Here is a 25,546-nt window from a genome sequence, read left to right as displayed (position 1 = left end):
CGGGCTTTAGTTTGAATGAGTTATCCTGCACCGTGACATGAATGAGAAATGCTTCTGCAGGTTCAGAAGCCAGTTCCCATCAAGATACATGGGTGAAGTTCGGGAATCGTGGCTGAAGCTGACCAAAGTTCAGAGCCTCCATGATGGCACTGACTGGCCTGCTACAGCCAGAATTTACCCCCAGAGATGGTGAGGTCTCCCCTAGGGAGACTGAGTCAGGGAGCCCGGAGTGGCTGAAAGGGCCCACACACTACCCAGCGCTTCTCCTGGTGCAGTGGGCGGCAGTCTAGACTGGGTCCAAGTTCATTGAGTGAAGCCAGCCATTGCCAGTGTGAATCCACTTCCACTTGGAAACAGAAGCCAGAATACACGTTAATTCACTTCACATATGTGTGCCAATATTTTAAAGAAAAACAAGCGAGGTAGGGGGCATTAGTTAAAATAATTAGGAATTAATCATCTTTAAATTGGCTTTCATGAATCTTTAAGCCCAACTTTCCCACTTCACCCTACGGTTGTTTAATGTAAAAACAAAATATTCTTTTGATAAAACAACCTTGCTTACTGCAGACTTTCCTGGAGGAGCATCCAGTCTTTTACAAATGTCTGGTGGGAACATTCAGAGGCCTACTTCCCACTTTGCTAAGCTCCCTGGACCCAAATTCACTTAGCAGATGAACTCTGTCTAATGTCCTAGATGGCTCCATCACTACGCAAATTCCAGCGTCACCTCCGTGCTCATCAGTGTCTGTGATGAGAGGAAACCTTAACTGAAAGCTGATCTTAGCAGGTAACGTGTCTCTTGGTTCTCAGCAGTATACTTCCTCGAAATAGTGTGCTGTTCATAACAACTTTTTCATTAAGTTCATTTTTCTAAGTGATAATGAGACCTTTAATCATGGAATTACAAGGATGACTTTCCATTTATTCACACACAAGGTCCAATAAAACATCACGATGGCAACATTATATTCTTTAACATCCAGTTCACTGTGGTTCAGCGCTACACCGGCCATCGTATTGGAAGAACAAACCTGGGCAATAATTCCACACGCTGCACGGATAGAATCACCTATTTGCTTCAAGAGAGTCCATTTTGGATTTCAAATGTTTCAACTCGGGTTATAAATAAATTCACTGGTTTTCATATAGATTGGTGTCATCATCCCTTCTGGAAGAGCATTTTCAGATAAATCCAGTTTGGTGTTTTTGGGGTTTGTTTTTGTTTTGCTTAAATCCAAAAGCCATAGAGAAGTTTTTAATTTTTCATAAACTGAGCTCTGACAATTTTTCCCCAACTAGCTGCAATTTCTCATCCCTTATGGAAAGCTACTTGTGTCCCCAGGGTGTATCTGCATGTACTTGGAACTTAAGCCCTTTTGTGATATGCCTGGCATATAAAAAATGTTGAGTAAGTCTTCAGGTAAATTTGAACTTAGTTGGCACTCACAGGTGGATAGTGGAATTCAGTCGGACAGTTCTGCACATTTTCTGAATGTTGAGTGGGTGCCAGGCACTGGGGTGGGCCACTGTAATTCCTGATGGAATGTGTGGGGATCTTGGAATTAGAACAAAGTTTCCAACTGGAAAAAATAGTGTTGCCTAGATTCCCTAAATCCCCTTTATTTGGGACATAATACTACATATATAGGCTTTTATCTCAGAATTTTCTCTCATGAGAAAAAGATTTTGTGCTTTTTTTTTCTTTTGTTTCCCCCATACTCCATGGAGAGTGTTATGAAGTAATTTCTATCATGTAAATCTCTGCTCAAAGGTTAAGTATAGAAGAAAATATATATTCTTTCTATATCTATCTATCTATCTATCCATCTAGCTATCTATCATCTATCAATCATCTATCTATCTATCTACTAGCTATCTAAAGAAAAGTGATCCATGACAGAAGCAATAGTAAAAGCTTAGTATCCTTACTCCCCAAATATGGATTATAAAATTAGTCACCATCCTTTCGTCTGCTCTCTGTCTCACATCCTGTGATAATGTTGCTCTTTCCTTTTTACTTTTCACATTTACTAAAGGCATGGTTCCAGGCGGAAAATATAATGGCTTTAATTCTGCTAGTGAAATGAACAGGTGCACTAGATTATTCTTTGGCTCTTAGATGTTTAGATATCATCTTATTGTTTAAGATGATAGGTCCTTAATGGGATCCTGTCAGACGTTTTTAATAGTTTTTAAAAGCTCCAAGAATGAGATGGACAGTGGAAGAAAATCCATTTGAATTTAATGGGTTAGACATAAGTCTCTTGTGTGTTGCCATAAACCATTAGGACTCGTAACCTAAGAAAGGTTGGTGTGAATAAAAGATGGAACAGAGACCTCACTAAGGATGGGTGATTATGCCACTGAAACATACCACCTCAATAAACTTGAATGCAGAGCTGTTTGGTGAAACGGGGATCCAAATTCAAGGGCCAACTCCATTTGTCACTTTCCACCCAGGGACATGTAGAATTTGTGGTTTGTCAGCAGTGGGGATGTCCCTCCTGCTTTGTCCACATACCAGTCGATTCTTAATTTAGGTGTGTAAGCCCTTGCTTTCTAGGTGACAAGGTATCACGGAGTAAGAGGCCAGAATCCATGCAATGGAAGAATGTGTGTCCCATATCGCTGCTCAACTTGGAAGGAGCTGTTTCCAAGGAACAAAACCCCCACAGAAAATGAGCTAGGCTTTTGGAAGCGTTCTTCTTCCCGTCAATACTGACTTGGAATCATTATTTTAATGTTTTTATCAGCTCCAGTATCCATTCATAGCATAATCACACATTGTGTTGTATATTTTTTAAATAGATCATTGTGTATTTTTACTCAATGTGCCTTCAAAACATTTTTTTCAGAATTTAAAAAACAGAAGTTACATGGAGCTTTTATTTTTCCACACTGAGAGTTCCAAGTAGAGTTCTTTCTGTACTGAGTGAAATTCTCTTCCCATTCGTTTTCAGCTAATTCATGACTTAAAGCAAATGAAAAATATTTTCATCTTTATTGGTACTAGACAAAATGGCTATATTCCTATTCGTTTTGGTGTTTTGTTTTTTTTCCCAAATAATGTTTAGTCTTGATTGTTAAGAGTATAAAAGAAAAGCTGTAGCAGGCTTTCTCTTTTGACTGGCTGCAAAGCTCTACATACAAAAATACAGAAGAGCAAGGAGGTAAAAGGTTCAGGTTCCAAGGTCAAGAACTGTCATGCACTGGATGTATTTCATCCCTACACAAAACCACGCCACCTCAAAGAGCACAGTTTGCAAACTGATGTCCCATGCATTGAATGTGGGTCAGAGCCAAGTTTTCCTTGACCGGCATGGTGTTTGTAAGTTTCTGAATTAGTTGCCCATATTTAAAAATTGGGGGAGGGTTTCTATACAATTTTAGTTATCTAGGACCCCCAGTCGTCCACAGCACCAGCAGCTGTCCCCTTTAGACGGCACACGCCCATTCCTCACCATCCCTACTGCTCCTTACTGCCTCGCTGATACCAAGGGCCACTACGAACGGCCGTTTATCACAACAATTCTGTCATTGCACCGCTTGCTTTACTCCTGTACTTGACCTGCTATGCCCCTGATTTGAATCTGTGACCATATTATTTACTGTGGTCAATGTTAGGAAAGGAGGGGGAGCCACAGAAAAAGGTGTGTTAATACCAGGCAACATGGAAAGCTGACCACAGAACCCTGTCCACATATCCACATGTGACCATGAGTTCGAAATGACAGAGATCTCCACATCTTTCTGTTGGGGAATATTTCAGCGAGGCAAAAGCGTTGTAGACGACGTACATAGTCTCCTTCTTTCCGTCTGAAGAAAGACCAAAGTTTTGCCTTAGTAATGAGAGGATTTTTTTTTAATGTTTGCTTTTGCGCTTTTTTAATGTAGAAATTAAATCTGCAATGGGGAATACACTTAAGCTTACCATCGGACTCTCTTTTCCTAGTACTAATCCCACTCCACCCCACATCCTTGTGACTTTCCCTTTCACAAATATTCCTTTGTAAACCATAACCGCATTTTAAGAATCCGTTTCACCCAAATCACATCATTTAGACCCATCAAATTACTTTACTAGCACTCCATTGGATCTCATTTTTGACTTGGTTTCAGGGGCTGTATCCTTATTCTCTTTCCATGCTACATCTACTATTCTTATTTTTGACTTGTATTATTAATCATCTCCTATCTGGTATTTCTAATGGCTCACTAAAATAAAAGAATTTTCTGACACATCTCCCTGAAACAAATCCCCCTTAGCACTTCCCTGAATAGAAAGAAGAGTGATTAAGTCAAACCACAGATATCTAAAAGAAGAGGACCGACTAATGGTAAAAATGTCAATAACCACTTAATTATGGATGCTACCCAATGATATCACTGAGTTTCCCACCTGAACAGTATGGTCGTCAGCAGAAACATTCAGGGTCATATTCATGAATGCACAGATAAATTAAGCATCAAATGAAGATCGCTACAGGACAATCTCCTTTTTTTAATGAAACAAAAAAAATTTCACATCATATAAATGGAAAGAAAAGCAGGAGAATAATGTTTACGTGTGAAAGGAAACTGGAGAAAAAGAATGTTCCTGACTGAGGAAAGGAACAACCAGAGACTGGAATCACCACCCGAGTTGTGATGAAAGCCAGCAGGGCTGTATCCGCCAATCAGCAGCCAGGGCAAAAATAACAACACTTAAAGTGACGGCATTGACAATAATAAAATGGTAATTACTGTGTGTGTGTGTGTGTGTGTGTGTGTGTGTGTGTGTGTGTGTGTGAGTGTGTGGCGTTTTCAGGCCTCTCTCAGCGCATCCGGAATGTCCATTCTCACCAGGCCAGACAGGTGCCTTGAAAGCCAAGGCATCAGCAAAGGATTTTGCGGATGTCCCTTCATGTTTTGTTTCTGTTTGTGTAAAAATCTGAAGCTGTTTTGTTTCCTCGGGGGATTCCCCCAGAGTTTTAAGACCTCAAACCATCTCCCCGAGAGTCATCTCCTTGGAGGAGGTGGCATGGGAGGAGGCCAAGTGTGGGGGGCTCGACTTTGAAAGTTGTACACCTTCCCCAGACATGGGTCTTTGTGGAAGAAGGAGAAGTAGGAGAATGAAGCAGCTCAGCTAAAATGATGCAAGACACTGGCAGCCTCTTTTATTGTATATGAGGTGTTTTTTACTCTTCTGAATCTGAAAAAAAGAAAAAGAAAAAGAAAAGTGTCAATGCTGCCTTCCCCCCCTCCCCCTCTCCACCCTCCAGGTCTGAGGAGAAGAAAATCTAATGGACCAAAAAAAAGAAGAGGGGATCTAGTCAACATTTCAATGCTAGTCATTGCTGTCTCCTTTGTAATACAATCATTCTATTCATAAAAGAAAAATCTCAGTGAAGAATTTTAAACACTGGTTACATTTGAAACCTTAATAGTTACTTGAAACTAGATAATCAAGCATTCGGTCCATGCAATATAGATATTAAGATGTTATTTTGCAATCAAGATGACACTGACTGCCAGATCTAGTCAATTTGCCTCAGGGGTCAGCAATCAGATTCATCTAATCCCAACAATTTTCATACCAAAAGCAGTGTTCCTGCATCGAAATTCTTGCCTCATCCTTACAAGCTTCCCCAACGTACTGAGAGCAAGATGTGCCCAACTGAGTTCATCGTGCAGATGGGTAGATGACTTGAATTCTCTACTGGACACAGAGTGAGGTGATGGAGTAAGAAGACACAGATGAAATAAAACTTAGGGAACGGAAATAGACAATATTGGATTGTCTTCACTGGCCTACTCTATAACATGCAACCTCAGTGGACTTGGACAGAATTTTTTAAAAGCAAACAAACAAACAAACAAAGAAAAACCACTATCTTACTGCTTCCCGTAAGTGTTTCATGCTCTGCAAATCACCACGCCTTATAGTTAGTTAGAGAGGGTTCCATCCTGTTTCACCCAAAGGGCTAGGGAACTTTAAGAAGGATAACACCATCATCTACAGAGATAGTAGGAGTCCTTAGAGCACGAGGAAGTTTCCCACTCAACCTTAAAAACTAAGATACTCTCTTAATTCAGACTTAATCGAAATTAGGCAGCTAACGCATTGAGAGATAAGAGAGCCGTTTCTGATCTATCGTACTATTGTCAATTCTCAGTTTCCAGGGGCCATGGATCCAGGCCTCTTTCTTCATTCCAGTCTTGTGTAGGTTTACCCTTCATTAGCACCTTCACCCATTTGGGAGGAATACGATACAAAAGGAAAAATTCCAACCAGTCACTTTCCCTGAGGGTAGCATTATCAGTGAGGGAAATTGCCAGTTGCCTCACTGGAACTTGCCAGTGAGGGAAAGGTGAGATCAGCTGAGATCAGGACCGGAAAGTTTCCTTTGTTTCTGATTGTCCATGCATAGTTCAGTCCACACAGGAGTTACAAGACAGGCCTCCTCAGAGCCCTGGGCCTGTCATGAGCAGTTCAAGGTCCTGTGTCGTAAGATTCCTTTCAGATGGTCCTCATAGTAACAACCCCCTAAGACACGTCCCCAGGCCCTCGAATGTAAAATTCCCTTTTGTTATATTATAAGGTTGGTTTAATTTTTTAATAAATGACCAACTGGTTGGAGAAAGCTAGAGGCAGATACCTGGAGACGGCTGACAAGGACCACTGTTATACCCAGTGAGCCTCAACTGGCCAACAGGGACAGTGATGCACCCCCTTTTCCACGTAGCCTTGGTTAGCAGAGGCCCGCTGTCCAGACTGCTGGGTCCCAGAGATGGAAAGAGGGCCATGCAGGGTATTAACGGAGCCCAAGGGCTCCTGCGGGATCTTCCTCCCTTTCTAGTCATTGCTTCTGAGCGAGACGGAGGCTGGCTGGCTATGGAGCTCCACACTCCCCTCCTTGGCCGCTGTTCAAGGGATGGAGGGAAGGAGTTGGTCAAGAAGTTAAACGAAGGGGTCTATAAAGGAAGCCTGTGAATGGAAGCTGTGCCTGCGTCCACTGTCATTCAGCATGACCAAAAGAAAAGAACGAGAGGCATATATTTTGCAGCTAGGTCTGTGACCTGAGTGACTGTCCTTGCCTTCCCAAACACGTGCACTTTCTAAAGTAACATGTGTATGAATCTCTCAGGGCATTTACATGCTCTAAGGCGATTAGCATATAGCCGTCTGCAGGAAGACGTTCCAGCCCAGACTCCTTGACTTGGAGGGATGGGAGGGGATCTTATTTATCTTTATAACTCTCCTTGCATGTAGTGCAAAGCCTGACACATAGCATATGCTCAATGAGTCATTCTTTTTTAATTGAAAGGAAGTGAATTGAATAAGCATGAGGTAAATGGGACAGATAAAGGCCTAATGATGAGTAGGAAGTGGCTCTCCACCCTTTTGCTAAACTTGACTTTCAGTATATTAAAAAGAAAATCATAAGTACGTTGACTTTATATTTTATTCAATAGCAAGGTTTGATATGTCAAAAATGTATATATTCTAGGAAGAAATAGCCCCACTCTGCGGCTTTTTGTGGGACTAATTTCCCAGAGGAAGAGTACCTGCGACGCAGGCAGCTTTGACGTGGTTTCTGACTCAGGCTCACTCCTCTCCGCACGGCAAACTTCCTCCCCTGAACTTCAAATGTCCTATAGTTGCTGTCTTGCGTTTTGGGGTTGTATACGTGTTTTCAACTTAAACTATAATTGCAGAAACATTTTAAACTAAAATTGGGTAAGACTACAAAGTGTATGAAAATGAGGACCTCAAGACGAAGTATAAGAAGCCTCCTGTATTTAACTGAGATACATGGCTATTCTTGTTAAACCTGATTATTGTATTCCGTGAATGGTACACCTATGTGGGCGTTTTGGAAGCGACAAAAAGTAGTCAAACTTACACACCTTTTTAAGGATGATTGAAGGGCCAAAATGGAAAGTATCTTCACTCAACTCGGAATAATTCAGGAAATGATCTAAACCAGTGCCACCCCCCGTGCCTTCCCCCTGACCTAAGACTCCTTACATCTCCCAAAGGGGCAGCCATGGGGGCTCTGAAGCCTGAAGTGTAGAGCTGTATGTATTCACAGAAACATATTTACTCTAAGGGAATGAAGAATGTTTCAGCAACTTCATTTAAAGACATAGGAGATGGAGGTTTACAACAATGTGGGTTTCTTTACTCCACGCCTCCAGTGCTACTGCTGCAGGGAAGTGGAGATACTGTATAAAACCATTTAGTTTCGAGATAATTGTTTTAACAAGAGGTTCAAAGTTTGAGTTACCATGATTTGACTCTAAAAATATGTTTATAGGTCATAATGGTTATTCCTAGATCACAAGTTAATCATCTATGAGGCAGGCCTCATAAGAATCTGGCACTGGGCTTAAAAAAAAAATCTGTAAATACTTTTTTATTTTTCTTGGGTTTAATTTTTTTACAGCCCAACTAAACTATCACCCAAACTCAAAGGAGTAAGCTGACTTGTCTGAGTCCCAGAAACTCTTCCACAGCTGCTTCCTTACAAAGTCGACTTTCTACAAAAACAGCCAAGTGATGATATAAACAACAGAAAGAGTTGCAAACGGCTAAATAGAAAAAAAAAAGAAAAAGAAAAGAAAGAAAAGAAAAGCTAGGGAAGAATAAATTGGTCAAACCAAACCCAATTTTAAATGTCTAGTAGAATTTCTGGTAGGGCTTATAGGTGGATCCTGGTTTGGTTTTGTTTTTATAATAATGAGGAAATACTAAACACAAACAAACATTATTTTAGAGATAGCTTTTAGGATTTATCTAGGCATAGATTTCACTGTTCTAGGTCATAAGTGCAAGACAGCTATTTTAAATGGTTATCACCAAATACCCAAAAGTATGAATGCATGTTTTCTCCTTGCCCCAAACCATAGAAGATATGATTATAGTAGGATTATTTTAAATTAATTTTATTCTATTTAATACCAGTGCTACAGCCCTGCTAATGGATGGATGGATGGATGGATGAATGGATGGCTGGTTGGCTGGCTGGATGGATGAAATAGATAGGTGATAGATAGATGATAGATGATAGATAGACGATAGAGTAAATTTGTGGGAATATAACTTTCTGAAACCTTGTCTATACCATCATCTCCTAAAATTTACCCATTTGATTCAAATATACAGAAGAAGAACAGTACAAAAGGGGGTTCTTAGTTCCTTAGGTCTAACCCTTGGGCTCTTTCTTTGTCTTTCCTTTTGATCCGTGGCATTTCTGCTATCCCTGAGAATAATGATGGTATCAAACTTTTATTCTCTAGTTTCGCAGCCTTCTCTCTTCCTTAATATAGCATGGTCTTTCCTTCCAAACTTAAAATATGTGAACAACTGTCTCTGTTCTTCTGTCCCACACTGTTCGTGGTATTTTACTGCTACTAATCTCTGTATTAAGAACTAGAACTTGACTGAATTGCCACCTAAGGCAACAATTACATCAGTCAACTTTCAATTGCCCAGGGCCTGACCCCACTCTTAGCAGGTGTGTACAAGCAGGTATCAACAGCTCTTCCCCCTCCTCTGGTTCAGGTGTGGGTGGAGTTGTCTGCACACCAGAGTTTTGTTTCTCATCAGTCATTGAATCTGCTATTTTGGAAGCCAACAAGAAGCCAGAGACCATGGAGACTAAGGAAGTCCTTCAGAGAAAGTTAAGTGAGGCTGGGGTTTTAGACCCGACCCATTCTGACTGCTATTCATGTTTTGCTCATTTCTATTAGTTAAGGAAAAGCAATAAAAGATTCTAAATGAATGAAAGGAAAAAACCAAAACAAAACAAACATTTTTTCTTATGTTTTCACTGTGGCTCCAGGGTATAGAATAAAAATAGCACACATTGTAGAGGGCTAATACTTATAATATACAGATGTTGTCCCTTGGAAATCAGGCTGCCCTTTCGTGGAGAATGCTAAGAATAAATACAAAGGGGAAGCTCTGATACTCGCTTGATATTGCATTTTTAACAGCTCTATCAGCATGTGGGTGTCTAGCAGAGAAATGGCATTAACAGTGAAGACATGACTAGCTCCTGGCTTTGGCACATATTTATGTCAAAGGCAGCTGTTATTTTCAAGAACTTTTTATAATGTTAATAGAGTTTCTTTTGACAAATGTATTGTTACTTGTGTTTCTCCAATCTCTTGCATAGAATCTGACAAAATATTTTTTTTTTCTAGGGGGAAAACAGATAAATATTTATTTCATGAATACTAAAAAGCTATTTTTTAATCCTGAACATCAGGATTAAGAAAAAAAGAAAAAAATCTCATTTTCCCCAGTAGTTCCAAAATTGTAATCCTCTCTGTCAAACCAGTTCCTTTAAAAATACAATGGTACATTAAGAGTGTAACGAAATGTCTGGAAGATAGAGTGAAACAATGAAAGCTTATATACTAGTAATTGCAAGGGAAAAGTTGTTTAAAAAGATTAATTCTGTCATTAAGAAAGAGTACGTGGTATACTTTTATTTGACATTTCTACTATGCAGTTATTTTGTAAGAGACTGGAATCTAAACAGCTTTGTAAAAAGTACAGATTGACTTTAGAAGTTTTCTTTAGCATAACACAATTTAATTTTTTAAAACTCACCAATCTTACATCATATATATATATATATATATACATATATATATATATACACACACACATACATATGTACTCACATACACAACTTCAGCTGCTGTTTTGATATTATGAATATGAATTTCAATAACACAAAAATCTACAGGAGGATAATAGTAGTTACATGTGACCTTGTTCCTTTATAACCCACCATGAGGATATATATTATTTCCTCCCTTAAAAAGCACTGAACCTAAAACTATATAAAAGATGTATTGGTTTGGAACAGATGTTTATAACCAAAAGAGCTAACTATTCTGATTCACTATGACTCATCAGTGCTAGAACCATGTGTAACAGGACTTGTACTTCCATTCTCTCAAGAGTGTAAGTCCGTAGCATAAAGGAACAAGGAGATTTTTTGAGTTCACCCCATTTGACCACTTCCCACCCACATATCGCGGATTGGTTAATAGTTTTCCCCAAATCCATTCAAAAAACAATTATGTTGGATTTCAGCTTTGCTGTACTCACAATCACTCTTACAAGTATTGTTGGGTCAACCTACAGCACAGCTTCTGAAGTTAACTAAAAAATGACACTGAAGTATATCAATCAAATATTTTAAGCAGCAAAACGTTTTGGAATCCAATTAGTGAGGTCCTGTCCATATGCATGAGAATAACAGCCATCTAAAAATAATATTGCAATTCTCACATCCATGTATTAACTTTTCATTGTTTTCTTTTGACCGGGACATTGGAGTGGAGGCTTTAGACACTTGAGAAAATAAGGATGTACAATGTTTGGAAAACCAATATCTTATGACACTTCTTGCTAAATCACAGTGTCTGCTTATTGTTGCTGCTCCATGTGTTAATCCATATAAATTTCTTAATTAAATGGGTCACAGGAGCTTTCGCTGACAAATGGCTAAGGGAAGTGGGATATCAATCAGAATATGTGTGGTTATGATGACTTATCTTAATTGGGACTCAGGGCACTCCAGATGTTGGGTCCCTGTGCGTTCGTGGAAAATAACCCATAAGGATGCTGGATTCTCACGTTGAGGGCAATCTCTTCATTGAAGAAATAGGCCTACATTTTGTCAATACATAGAATGCTATAGTGAGATATCATTCCAGAACTGAGAAATAATGTCAACCTCTGAGAAGGAAACAAGTAAAAAACCCAAAGGATGGGATTAACTATTTGTAGAAACTACCTCAAGGCAGCAGACGTTGACTTCAGTGGCATGATCAAGGGTGAGGTGTACTGCAGATCAATCGTTGCTAAAAACAGTTAAGCATGAAAGTTACATAGGTTTAATTTTTAAAGTAAATTAGAAAGGATTCAAGGTTATTGTTATAGCAGCTCTGTCTTGGGTGTGAGTGAAAATAACAACGTAACATCCCCATATCTTGGTGTTCTGAGAACTATTCACCATCGTTGGCTTATTTTACCCACCATAGTTCATGATCTGGGTGGACCTTTGGAGGTGTGAAAAGCTTATGAAAATCAGATAAGCTACAGTGGGGGGAAAATAAGAAAGAAAAAGTTTGAGAACACCTGCCTTAAAAACACAGACATTTCCTTAAGATTAAAGTCCAGAAATGCAATCATGGATGACTTAAAAAATGAACAAGGATGATAATCTGCTCCAAGATATCAACATATCTGATGGTTGAATACGTAGTCAAAAAGGAGGCTAGAAAAAGAGGTGCCATGGAGGAGTGCCTCCTGCACTGTCAGGATCTAAGGCACACAATATGGCCCCTATCCATCTTTCTTGACAATTCTATCTATCCCAGTGATGGAAGCAGATGTATCAGGATACCCTACCTCGAAGAAACAATTCTCCAACTAACTCCCCTTACATTCTCAGCTTGCCAAGCAACCTTCTGATATGATTTGACTTCCCAGGTAGGTTTTCCTTCAGGAGAAAGAAACCACTGACTGGCCAGGTGATATGAGGATATATTTCCAATGTACAGAGAGGATATATTTCACATTATACATCAGTGAATGGGCGGTCACACTCATGCATTAGTCATGAGTATTCATTTTCGTGTCAACAAGTCTGCAAAGCAATCAACTCTTCATTTGCCATCAGTATGGAATTCCTTTGCCTGCCTATGTGTACAGCCCTTCTTGCAGGGCTCTTTAATTACCATCTGCTCCCACATGGAAGAATGGCGTGTTTCCTAGACAAGACAGGTCTTACACAGAACAACATGAAGAACCACAAAGTGGATTTCACTTCACAATTCCTGTGTCAAGAATTCTCAAGATTCCACAACCTTTTCTATTACTAAACTGTCTTATGTGTAGCTTATGCAACATAAATTGGGGTACAAGTTCGAACTGCGATGGTCATTAAGACTACTGCCCTCTAAGAGTTGTGAACCCATTAGATTCTGACTAAAATCATATTGACAGTTACTTAGCAACAAATCAATCTTTCAAAAATTGGGGAACATATTAAATAAATAAATAAATGAAGCCCTGTAATATTCCCATGTCTAGGTTCTATGGGATTGATTCAAATATAAGTGAGCTGAAGATGAATAAATGTGTTCAAGTATGTCTATAGTTCTGCATGGACCAATACACAGCCAGTATCAACTACAAGTGATAACAAAACGCCTTGTGGGAAGAAATAGCATAGATTGGAACACTGAGGTGATAAAAGTAAGCATCAAATATAAGCCCAGGTTTTGCTGGGTCTGAAATAGGGCAGTTCTTTATTCTGGCGTATAAAGACAGCCTAACACCCTTGTCCTAAGTAGTATGTGTGGAAGTGTTTAGAAGAAATAGTAAGGTGAATGTGATTCCCTGAGGTGAGAATACTGGGATATGGGTGTGTTGCTTCTCAAATCTCTAGACATGAACCTAAGTCAGAAAAAATCTCTGTTGCAAAGACAGACATGTGTCTCTCCCTGCACCCTGCTGTTTGACTGTTTCCTCCCTGGATTTGCAGAGCAGGCCACACCTCCAGGCCAGTACTGGTCCCATCTCTCTCTCACCACCAACTCCACTGCAGAGCCAGCCATGATGCCAGCCCTTTTGACAACTAACAAAAAATTTTCAACTTTAAGAAGAATGTTAAGTACAGCTCAAGTGGAAAGGTTCAGACTATATCCTTTGACTATTTTTATTAGTAAGTTGTTACATCTATTATAATAGAATGCCAGACATCTAAAAAGCTCCAAGTCATCAATTCCATTTATTTACTACATTTCAAACTAACTTGGTAGGGATCAGCTAGAAAGAAAATGGGAAAAACACATTCATTTCTTTAGGTGACTCTTGTGAGCCGTGTAGCAAGTCAAGGTCACGAAGAATCAAATCACAGACAAATTGCTCTAATGTACACAACAAACTTTTAAATCACAATTAGCTATTCTATGCAAACTAGTAAGAATATTGGTTCTACTGCCGCTTCTATTTTTCCTGTGCTGAGATCTTAAAGAGGAGAACGTAAGTAACTTGAGAACTATTCAGAAAGAGTAGCTGTAAGGAATACCATTACCCCATTGAGGAAATGAGCTGACAAAATTGTGTCCTGACAGGCAAAGTGAAGTACAGAGCTCAGAAATTATTAGGTGAATATAATATTATAATACACAAGTGTAAAACCATCTCCCCACATACAAGCTTTGTTTTGTTTTGTTTTCTCTCAGTATGGGTTTTAATTTGGCTTTTAATTTGCGTTTCCCTAATGATGTCAATGAACATCACTTTAGTGTGCATATTTGCTAGCTGTACTTCTTTGATGAAATGTTTGTTTAAATCTTCTGCATATTTTTACTTGAGTTGTTTGTTTTCTTATTATTGGATACTGAGATTGTATCTTGAATATACAAAGAAATCAAATACTCTTTGAAATTATTCTCCCTCAGCCTGCAGATTATCCTTTCGTTCTTATAAAGATGATTGTGAAGTTTTTTATTTTGATAAAGTGTAATTTACTAATGTGTTCTTTCATGGTTGTACCTTTGACATCACATCTTCTCATAGGTTCTTAACTAGAAGTTTTATAGTTTTACATTTTAAATTTAGGCCTATGGTCCATTTTATGATCATTTTAAGTTAATAATCTATTTCATGATGTATTTTAAGTTAATGTTTATATCTGATGTGAAATATAGCTAGAAGTTCATCATTTTGTGTATGGATGTCCAGTTGTTCCATCACCATTTGTATACGTGTGGATCTTCTCTGGACATTCTATTCTATTCCATTGATCCATGTGTCTATCTCAATGCTAACACTATACTGCCTTGATTACTATAGCTTTATAAATCATGAAATCAGGCCAACTTTTCCTTTCTTTTTCCAAGTTGTTTTGTCTATTGTGGGTGCTTTGCATTTCCATGTAAATTTTAGTATTAGCTTTTCAATTTCTACCCAAAAAGCTCCTGCTGGAGTTTTAATTGGGATTTACTTGAATTCTATAGCATAGACTCTATAGATCAATTTGGAAAGAACTTACATTTCAGCTGTCTCTGGAAAAATTTCCAAGTATTTGGAAACTAAACTATACATTTCTAAATGACCCTTAGGTCAATGTAGAAATAAAAATGGAAATCAGAAAGTATTTTAAACTGAATGTGAATAAAAACACAACATATCAAAATTAGTGACATGCCGTTAAAGCAGTACTTAGAGGAAATTTTACAGTACTAAATGCCTATATTAAAAAAGGAAAAAACCTGAAACTAATATAAAATAATACTAAATGTCAACTGTAATTAAAAAATAATAATAAAATAAAAAGAAAAAAATCTCTAATCAATGATAACTTCCATCTTAAGAAACTAGAAAAACAAGGCAAACCAAACGCAAAAGCAAGCAGAAGAAAGGAAATAATAAAGATCAGATAAGAAATCAGTGAAATAGAAACAGAAAAATAATGAAAAATATTAATTACAATGACTGATGAAATTTATTAATCTCTTGCCAGACTGGTCAGGAAAAAAAAGAGAGAAAACACAAATTACCAATATAAAAAAATGATAATGTCACAATAGGTTCTATAGCTATTAAAAGGATAATAAAATAATATAAATATCCTTATGCCAATTTAATTCCTTTGTGACCTGTGCACATACTTTGTATGACTTGAATCCTTTTAAATGTATTGGGATTTGTTTTATGTCCCAGTATCTGATCTATATTAATAAATGTTCTGTGTGCACTTGAAAAGAATGTGTATTCTCCTTTTGTTGGGTGTTCTAGGGATGCCAGTTCAGGCATGTTGGTTGGATAGTGTTGTTTTAAGTCTTCTTTTCCTTGCTGAGTTTACATCTATGTATTCTATCTATGATTGAGAGAGGGATATTAATGTTTCCAAATAAAATTGTGATTAAAATTTTTTTACTCTTCACTTCATGTATTTTGCTGCATAAATGTAAGGATTATTATATCCTCTTGATAAATGGACAAGTTTATCATGAAATGAACTTCTTTATCCCTGGTGATAGTGTTTGCTATGAAATTTACATTGTCGGATATTAATATAGCTAATCAAGCTTCCTTTTCTTGATTACTGTTACCTTGGTATACCAATTTCCATTCTTTTACTTTTGGACTATTTGTGCCTTTTTATATAAAAGCAGAATATACTTGGGTCTTACAATCTAAAATTTTCTGCCTTTTAATTGAGGTGTTTAGGCCACTTACATTTAATGTGGTAACTGATATGCTTAGTTTAAAATCTATAATCTTGCCAGTTGTTTTCTATTTGCTTCATCTGTTCTTAGTTCCCTTTGTATTTTTTTCTAACTTCATTTAGATTATTTTTATGATTCCATTTTATCTCCTTTCTTGGCTTATTAGCTATATGTCTTTGTTTTGTTATTTCAGTGACTGCTTTAACGTTTATAGTATATGCTCTTAATTTACCTTAATCTACTTCCAATTGATATTATACCACTTCATGTATAATATTATAAATTTACAATAGTATATTTCTATTTCTGCCCTCCCAGCTTTTATGCTATTGTTGTCATATATTTTAGCTTAGTTTTATATAAGTTATAAACCCAACAACATATTTTTTTGTTCAGATAGTCAATTATCTTCAAGATAATAACAAAAATCTTGTATATTTATCTTCCAGTTTCCGTTTATAGTGCTCCTCATTCATTTGTGCAGATCTATCTTTCCATTTGGCATAGTTATACTTCTGTCTTTCTTCAACATTTCTTGTAGTACGCACCTATCGATGACGAGTTCTTTCAGCTTGTATATGTGAAAGATATTTTTGCTGAGTATAGAATTCTTTGTTGGTTTTTTTCTTTTAGCACCTTAAAAATGTTGTTTCCTCCACTGTCTTCTCACTTGCATTGTTTCTGAAGAGAAATCTACAGCTATCTTTGTTCTCTGTTTTAAAATTTTTCTCTTTGTCACTGAAGAGAAAATTGAATGATGTCATTATGATATGCTCTGGTGTAATTTTCTTCATATTTCTTGGGCTTGGACTTTATTGAGCCTCTTGAGTCTGTGAATTTACAGTTTTCATCATCTGGCAAAATTTCAGCCATTACTTCATCAAATATTTTTCTTTGCTCCTCTCTCTTTCTCTTCTTTATTTTACAGACTCCAGTTATACATACATTAGGCTGCTTGAAGGTGTCCTACAACTCACTGATACTCATTACAATAATTTCTATTCTTTTTCCAGTATTTAATTTTGGGTAGTTTGTGTAGCTAATTTTTCACTACTCTTTTCTTCTACAATGTCTATAAATTACAGCCAATATTATTTGGTTAATATCATCCAGTGTATTTTTTTCTATCAGACATTACAGTTTTCATCTCTAGAAGTTTGATTTTGTTTTTTATATCTTTCATGTCTCTACTCAACTTCTGAATATATAGGCAATAGTTATAAAAACTGCTTTAATGTTCTTGTCTGCTAATTGTAACATCTGTTTCAGTTATGGGTTGGTTTCAATTGGTTGGTATTTCCCCCCTTTTTATGGGTAATATTTTTTTTTCCTTCTTTACATGTTCAGTAATTTTTGGAATATTAGACATTTTGAATTCTACTTGTTGAGTACTGGATATTTTTGTATATATGTGTGTGTGTGTGTGTGTGTGTGTGTGTGTGTGTGTGTGTGTGTGTATAGTTATTTGACATCACATTGATCCTTTTATGTCTTGCTTTTAAGATTTGTTAAGTAAGATCAAATCATCATTTAGACTAAGCTGGTTAGTCCCCACTACTAAGTGAAGACAATCATGAGTATTCTACCCAATTCCCTTTAAATTATGAGGTATTCACCTCTGGCTAGTGGAAATAGACACTTTTCCTGACCTGTGTGAAATGTGAGCTTCAGGACTATTCCCTCTAATGCTCTCAAATGATTCTTTCATGGTTTCAGGTACTTTCCTCATTGTATGGGTCATTCAGTACTCTGATGACTACTTTCCAGATCTCTGGAGTTCTATCTTTCTGTAGCTGTCTACTCTCTTGTACTTCATCCTGTTAACTCTAGCCACCTTGGTCTCCCTGGATCCTTATTCAACTCCTCATCTCAAAGAGTCTATCAGGTCAGCCTGGGTCCCTCTTTTCTATGCTACCTGGGAACCTTCTCAAGTCAGTAAGCTAGGGAAATTGTCGGGCTCACTTCATTTGTTTCCTGAATCTTGGAGATCACTGTCCTTCATTTCTTGTTGTCCACTATCTTGAAAACCATTCGTTTACATATGTTGTCTCTTTTTCTTGAATGTTTCATTTAGAAGGGTAAATTTAACGGTCCACTCTTCATAACTGACTTTTAAATTTCATGAACCAACATCGTTAAACATTCCAATTCCCTGTGCTCGCTTCAGCAGCACATATACTAAATATTCCAATTCCCAAACATTCAATGAAGGAGAAATTCCTGCTGAACTCCCTCCCTGGGACTTGGCAAGTAACCTTGCAGGACCTAATTATAATCAATCTTTTGAGAGACACAAACACTGAACATCTCTTATCTCTGTTAATACAGTCAAGTAAAGTTAAGGACGAGTTCATATTTCAGGGAACTATAAAAATTATGGCAAGTCTAAAAGACTAAGTTGTTTCAACTATGACTAAAAACACACTAAAAATGATCTATTCATGTGATCACCCACAAGTTTCTCAGTGACGCTGTAAAAGTTTACACCCCAAGAGAATCTTAGTTCGGAAGCCCATATCTTTTTGTGTTAGTACATTTCTTCCTAAGAATAAGCAAGGCATTTTCAAAGGACATTCAATCTTTGAAGTCAGTTAGAAAATTAGTGCTGCAGGGTACTACATAGTACCTCGGTAGCCTGACAGAGATAATGTACACCTGTAATGTGTTCATTATGCTGGGATATAATTTACTCTTTCAGCACATACTCCTTCCCTCTCTGCATGCCTCAGTTCACTGGAGTTGGGGGATAACCAACCCTGGTCCAGTTTCCATTGAATTTCTTTGTGAATGCATACAATGTTGAAACTTCAAACCACAGTGGGTTTGATCACACTGGGCACTGAATTGTGCTTGGATATGCCCTCTCAAAAATTAGACAGAGCTGGTCACCATTGGTTCCTGAAGACTGGATCAGGGGAATGGGCGTTCAAAATAGTTAAACTGACCTCCCCACTCTGGTCATCAGATGTAATAGGATCCATTAAAAAGAAATGTGCAAAACTGTATCTAGTTGTTGCATGAAAAAATGCTGGACTGCTCCCATTTGAGTGTCTTTCCTATAGTTTACTGTATTTTCCAGAAAATGTTAATATTGCATTGTTATAAATAAACCCATCTCTACAAAAAATGTGTCCAGTTGTTACCAGATAGTTTTTTTAAATAATAACGTACTAATCTACACATCATTTAAAGTTTTTTCTAAAGTAGAGAGCATTGATGACTGAAGAGGAAGGGGTAGGTGAGACTGATCAAATTCTTTTCCACTTTGTGCCACCAAGAATTAGCTTAAGTTCTGGTAAACATTTTGGGCTAAGATGGTACAAGTAACTAAAGCCCAGTGATCTAAGTCCTGACAATACCAAAGCAGTGATAATGACTGATGTCATGTTAGTCCATCAATGAAATTAAAATGCAAAGTTGTTCATGCTAAAGTTTGTGTACAAACTTGCAAGTATACGGTCACACCAGACCCTATTTGAAGCAGTGGAAGATTACAGTTATGAAGTGGAAAATGTATAGACGTTAGAAAATGTCTCTTCTTTATTTATTTATTGCATCATATTTACTGGCCCATGGGATTCAAGAATCCAGTTCATTAAACAATCAACCCTACACTTACCGAGTTTCCCAGAAAATAAGACTGGGTCTTATATTAATTTTTGCTCCAAACGATACATTAGGGCGTATTTTCAGGGGATGTCTTATTTTTTCATGTACAACAATCTACATATATTCAAACACATTCATGTCATCTTCTTCTGGAACATCGTCATAATGTACTAAATGTGTCCGTCTGGATGACGATCTTACCTGGGGCTTATTTTTGGGGTAGGTCTTATTTTCACGGAAACACAGTAGTTGTATAATGGAACATAATATTTATTTCACCACTCTTCCCCACAAAGAAAAAAAAAACTATGTAAATTACTTTAAATACTTGGGGTCAATTCAGTTAAAAGGGGCACCGGTAAAATAAAAGTGCTTAATGATAATAATACAATTCAGTCCCCGTGCCCACATGACATTATAACAGATACTTGTAGCAAAATACAAACATGCAGCAAGATTCAAGACCCCATGTTAAAGATTTGGGACTTGGTTTACTCTGGGCTTTTATGCTGTAGGAATTCACATGAGCCAAGTCACTGGATACAGGATGGGCCTGGTGTCCAGACAATGGGTTTATAGCTAACACTGTTCTCTTCTACTGCACATTTTCTAGCTTGTGTTATCTTGATCTGCATCTAACGATGTCTGGCAAAAAGGTATCTGAACAAACCCTGCCCCTAACAGAGTCTGGGTAAGAGACTGTCATTTGAATTCTATATTATCTCTACCGTGTTTCCCCGAAAATAAGACCTAGCCGGACCATCAACTCTAATGTGTCTTTTAGAGCAAAAATTAATAAAAGACATGGTTTTATATTTACCATAATATAATTTACATTACTTTTCACTCCAAAAGACACATTAGAGCTGATGGTCCGGCTAGGTCTTATTTTCGGGGAAACATGGTATGTAATTCACATCTTAGTCACAATCATTCAAGGAGGGCAAGTGGTTTCTGTTTGCACAAAAGGTTTGGTGAAAAATTGCACGTGTTCTCCAGATATGACGTGCTAAGACACCCGAAGTGAATTATTTGAATGATCTTAAAGGAAAGTTTTGAGAACTGATTTCAACATATGAGTGTGTGCGAGGAGTTGTGTTCAAATATCTTCTTACCCCTCAACTTCACTATCCAGCACTTGTTGTTCAATGGCTTTATCACTACACTAAGCTAGGCATACAACACAATGTCTCCAAGGAAGTGTGATTCAAAGACGCTGGAACTCTTAACAAAAACCACTCCATGGAAACTTTCATTTTTTAGATTAACATCATGTACATTTATGAGGGAATAACTAGAAATGAGCCCAGGTTACAACCGAAAAAGGAGATTTATATAAAAAGCAAGAGTGGTTTTCTCAATACGATAGTCCAACGTTTGGAGGGTACTATAATTTCAGGGTTTAGGAAGAGTGCAATGTTGTTGATGGGAAGTAAAAGGAGTGTTCATGAAACCCATTACAAGGCAGATTCAGTCTAACTGGTTTGACGTTGTCATCCTGTATTCTACAGCTATGTATGTTCTCCAGTATGTGGGCCTCCCAACATAAAGGTAACACTACACAGACTTCTGTTTTTGTTTTTAACCAAACATAATAACTCATTAAAGGTGAAAAATGTGAAAACATGGAACATTTCCCATTTATACTGCACAATTCATGATCAAAGACTCATCATATTCCATTCCATTATAACTAGCAAGTCCGGAATCAACTTTTTATAAAGATTACAGTGAAACATGGTAGTGGAAAAGAAAGTATAAAATGCATTTGTGATGGAGAAAGTATGGTGAAGGGTGGAAGGGAAGAAATGCAACAATAATTGTAAATTATTGAAAAAGGGATAACAGTACTCTTTAAATGTAGTGAAGCGTTTTTTCAGGGTATAATATAAGTATACATTAACAATCACGATTTCAATTTTAGGTAGAATTCTAACAAGCTTGCATTAAATTTCACATTTTATGGAAAAATATAATGAGAATTATGTTCTTACCATCTGTTTTCTTTGAATCATTTCCGACATTGGATTGATCCTTCTTTTCTGCCTTATTTTTGCCATCTTTCAAGTCACCTGCAAGGTAATAAACATGACAAACAGTATATGTAGACACCTAAGGAGGAAGATATAAATATCTTTAAACCTGTCAAGGTAAAAGCATAATTTTAGTTACAAGGGGGTACATGTCTCAGTGTAAACATCCTTTTAACCACATGTTAGGTCCTAGATATTGGATTGTGATTTGGAAATTAAGACTGAAAATTCCTGTTAAGCAGGGTTGTAAGACAATGGTGGTTATTCTCCAAGAAAGGTAGTTCAGCTGTATTATTAGGCTGTAGAGTAAGGAAAAGCCTACTTAACTTTTATGTGGTTCAACCTTTTTGTCTGCGAAATGGGGATATTAATATTTACTTTACAGGCATAATATATGGATAAATGCATTTAAAGTATTGAATGTGGTATCTGACACATCACTTAATGACAGTTGTTATTATTCTAAAACAGAACTATAAAAAGCATTCTAATTAAGGAGCTTGTCAAAATGTAACTTGTAAAAGTTAAAAAACACTATGCATACAAATGTTGAATGAACACATCCAAAAACTTATTTAATTCATTTATGAAGGAATGAGTGCGATAGTAAGGATAGTTCCAGAAGTATTTAAGGAACTAGATATTTATATTTTAGAAATTATGTTAAAATAAGATTGCTAGATTAGAGACAAAACTGGTAATGTCCTACAAGACAATAAAACCATAACCTTTGGAGTTATCTCCCCCACCAGTCAAAAATCTACAAGTTAGCATATAACTTCCCAGTGCCTGGGCTTGAATCAAATGGTAAATGACAAAGTTAAACAAAGTCATGTTCTTCTAGAGTAGGGATCAGCAAATTATGGCCCCTGAGCATATCTGGCCTGTCATCTTTTTTTGTAAATAAAGTTTTATTGGCACATAGGCACACCCATTCATTTAACTATTGTCCATGGCTGCTTTCATGCTGCAATGGCAGAGTTGAATAGTTTCAACAGAGATGCACAAAGCCAGGAATATTTACTATCTGGCCCTTCACAGACAAAGTTTTCTGACATCTGCCTAAAATAAATAACCCTTGGGCAGGTCTGTTTAACAATATGCCAGTGTGTCATTGAAAGAACTTGAAACCTACATCATTTTCTTAGCCAATGTCACCCCAATACATTTAATTTAAAAAAGAGAAAAGAAAGAAAGGAAGGAAGGAAGGAAGGAAGGAAGGAAGGAAGGAAGGAAGGAAGGAAGGAAGGAAGGAAGGAAGGAAGGAAGGAAGGAAGAAAGAAAGAAAGAAAGAAAGAAAGAAAGAAAGAAAGAAAGAAAGAAAGAAAGAAAGAAAGAAAGAAAGAAAGAAAGAAAGAAAGAAAGAAAGAAAGAAAGGAAGAAAGAAAGGAAGAAAGAAAGGAAATAGCACCCCTTCCCCCAAGCCTTATTCTCAAGTTTTGGATATTTTTCTTACAATTACTAATGGTAGCCTTTTTTTAAGCCTGCATAAAACTAAGAATACATTACTACTAAAATACTGGTACTTACTGAAGCAAAAAGATCATAATAATATTTGCAAACAATTGCAGTGAGCAAGGCCCAAATATATTTGTCTTTTTTGCTTTCTTTGTGCCAGGTAGTGTGCTAAATGCTTTGCATGCATCACTTCATTAAATTCTTATAACATCCCTGCTATAAAGGTGCTATTACTGAAAGGAGTCAACTTCATCAAAGAGTAATTCACTGAATGATCAATATGTTGAATAACAAACTCACCGAATCACTGAAGTTACTGTCCAAGTTTGAGTTTTTCCTTGACTTCACTGCAGCCTCTCTGTCACACATTGGTCAGTCCAGCTGTGTTGAGTACAGTGGGCTACCTGCCTGCCTGTTTCACATACTACCCCGGGCCCACCTTTGCCCCTAACTGTGCATATGGGTCTCTCTCTGGCAGCTCAACTGCCCCTCTTATCTACCATAAGTCTGGTTTAAGCCATTTGTTGGGCAGTTTTTGATCAAATGGCCAACTAATCTTTCTACGAAGTGATTTTACTTAAATCAACTTGTAAAAAATTGACATGAAACTCATATCACCTCCATTTCATGGCTATGGAACCTAAAGTATAAATAAATTTACCAGAATATACAGGGATGGGTGTGATTCTAGAGGCCAAGTTCTCAACCACTGTATTTTGCAACTTCTATATGAAGCTCAAGCTTCTGCTGACTGTTGCCATTTCTAAATTCCTTTGGCCTACAGATTTACAAGTGGTTACCTAAGGATAGTTCAAGACCATTTTTGGCTATGATGTATTCTACAAAGTAAATGCCTTTAATGGAATTTGACAAATCCTAAGCTAAGTTGGGAGTTAAAAAACTGTCCAGGTTTTCTCTTATTCTTAATTCTGAAATGAGACGCATTGGCTGGACGGACTGAGGGGAAGGGAGTCGATTCTGGCCAGGGTGCAAGCAGGAAGATTTTAAGGGAAGGACACAGCCATCACCCTCTACCAGCACAAACGGTCAAAACAGATAAATTCCTCTGGAGGTACCATAAAGACAGTCTTACTACTGCCTTTTCCCTGTTTTAAATATGGCAGAGATGGGCTTGAAGACCTTGAGCCCTGTCTGTAGTCAAACTAATACCTTGCAGAAAAATGACCTTTCTTTACGAAACGAGCCTTCATACCCCTAATGGACTGTACATAAACCTTTTGGATTGCCCTGGACTAGAGCTTTACCCACAGCTGCAGCAGGACCAGGCTGTCTTCCAGAAGTCAGCAGGGGTGATTCCATTTGCCAGATGCTAGCCAGCCACCCCTGGCAGCCTGCTTTCTCCTCAGCCAAGGCTGGGGATGCTGAGGTAGGAAGTGTCTGGATGGAGACCAAAGCTGTGGGAGATCTCAAAACTGCTGATAGGAGACCAAACCCCTAGAACCCCACTTAACCAGTGTCCTTCAGCTCTAACCTGGAAATATCTTGGGCAGCCACAAAGAGGATGCCAGGAAAGTGACACACACTTGTGTGATGATGTTGCTTAAAGAGAACCCATTAGGTAATTTCCCACGGGTTGTATATGGAGTGATGGTCGACGTGAGCTGTTATTCAATAAACAGGGGGAAACAAAAGAGCCTTTCTGTGCAGTTATAAATCATTTTAATTAGGCTGCTGTAACAGTCCTGAACCACCATTAGCCTTTCTGATTATTGCTCTAAATTGATTTCTTTTCCCACCTCTCATTTAATACTTAATTTTTAAGGGAAATGGTAGACTATTGTTTACTTTGGGAAATAAGCACAGTTGTGAAATCAACCCTGCCTAGGTGAAGACTCATGCTTCTGCTTTGTTTCTTTGAGGTCCCCCTGCTCCCTATCGTCTTCAAAATTATTGCCACCTCTACCCTCTCTGGGTATTTTTTTATACCCCTCTCATAGAATTTGTAACCCTCGTTGTGACTGGCACATTTGTGTTCATTGGTTTCTCTCCCTGACCAGACCAGGAGTTGGCAAACCCTGGCCCATGGGCCAAACCTGGCCCCACTGCCTGGTTTTACATTTTTAAATGATTGGAACTTGATAGGAGATACTATCATTAATATAGGTATTAAAATATTGTCTTCTGATGACACGTTTATATGTGTTCATTGTAAAAGTACTTGGAGAGAATTG

General features: G+C 37.6%; 1 protein-coding gene across 7 annotated transcripts in view; it reads right to left on the bottom strand.

Moving 5' to 3' along the window:
• Positions 1-25,546, bottom strand: part of PDE1C (phosphodiesterase 1C) — a 424,317-nt gene that overhangs the window by 28,849 nt on the left and 369,922 nt on the right. For 5 of the 7 annotated variants that reach the window (XM_033088617.1, XM_033088620.1, XM_033088619.1 and 2 more), the window contains one exon: positions 21,858-21,935. In XM_033088617.1, the coding sequence (XP_032944508.1) occupies positions 21,858-21,935 (78 nt within the window). Of the gene's footprint in view, positions 1-4,103; positions 5,195-21,857; positions 21,936-25,546 lie in introns of those variants that run through there. The other 2 variants (XM_033088623.1, XM_033088624.1) reach the window with 2 other exon arrangements.

This window comes from Rhinolophus ferrumequinum, chromosome 20 (genome assembly GCF_004115265.2).
Source record: "Rhinolophus ferrumequinum isolate MPI-CBG mRhiFer1 chromosome 20, mRhiFer1_v1.p, whole genome shotgun sequence".
Classification (NCBI taxonomy): domain Eukaryota; kingdom Metazoa; phylum Chordata; class Mammalia; order Chiroptera; family Rhinolophidae; genus Rhinolophus; species Rhinolophus ferrumequinum.
The sequence above is the reverse complement of the archived record's forward strand: the minus strand, read 5'-3'. Positions and strand labels throughout refer to the sequence as shown.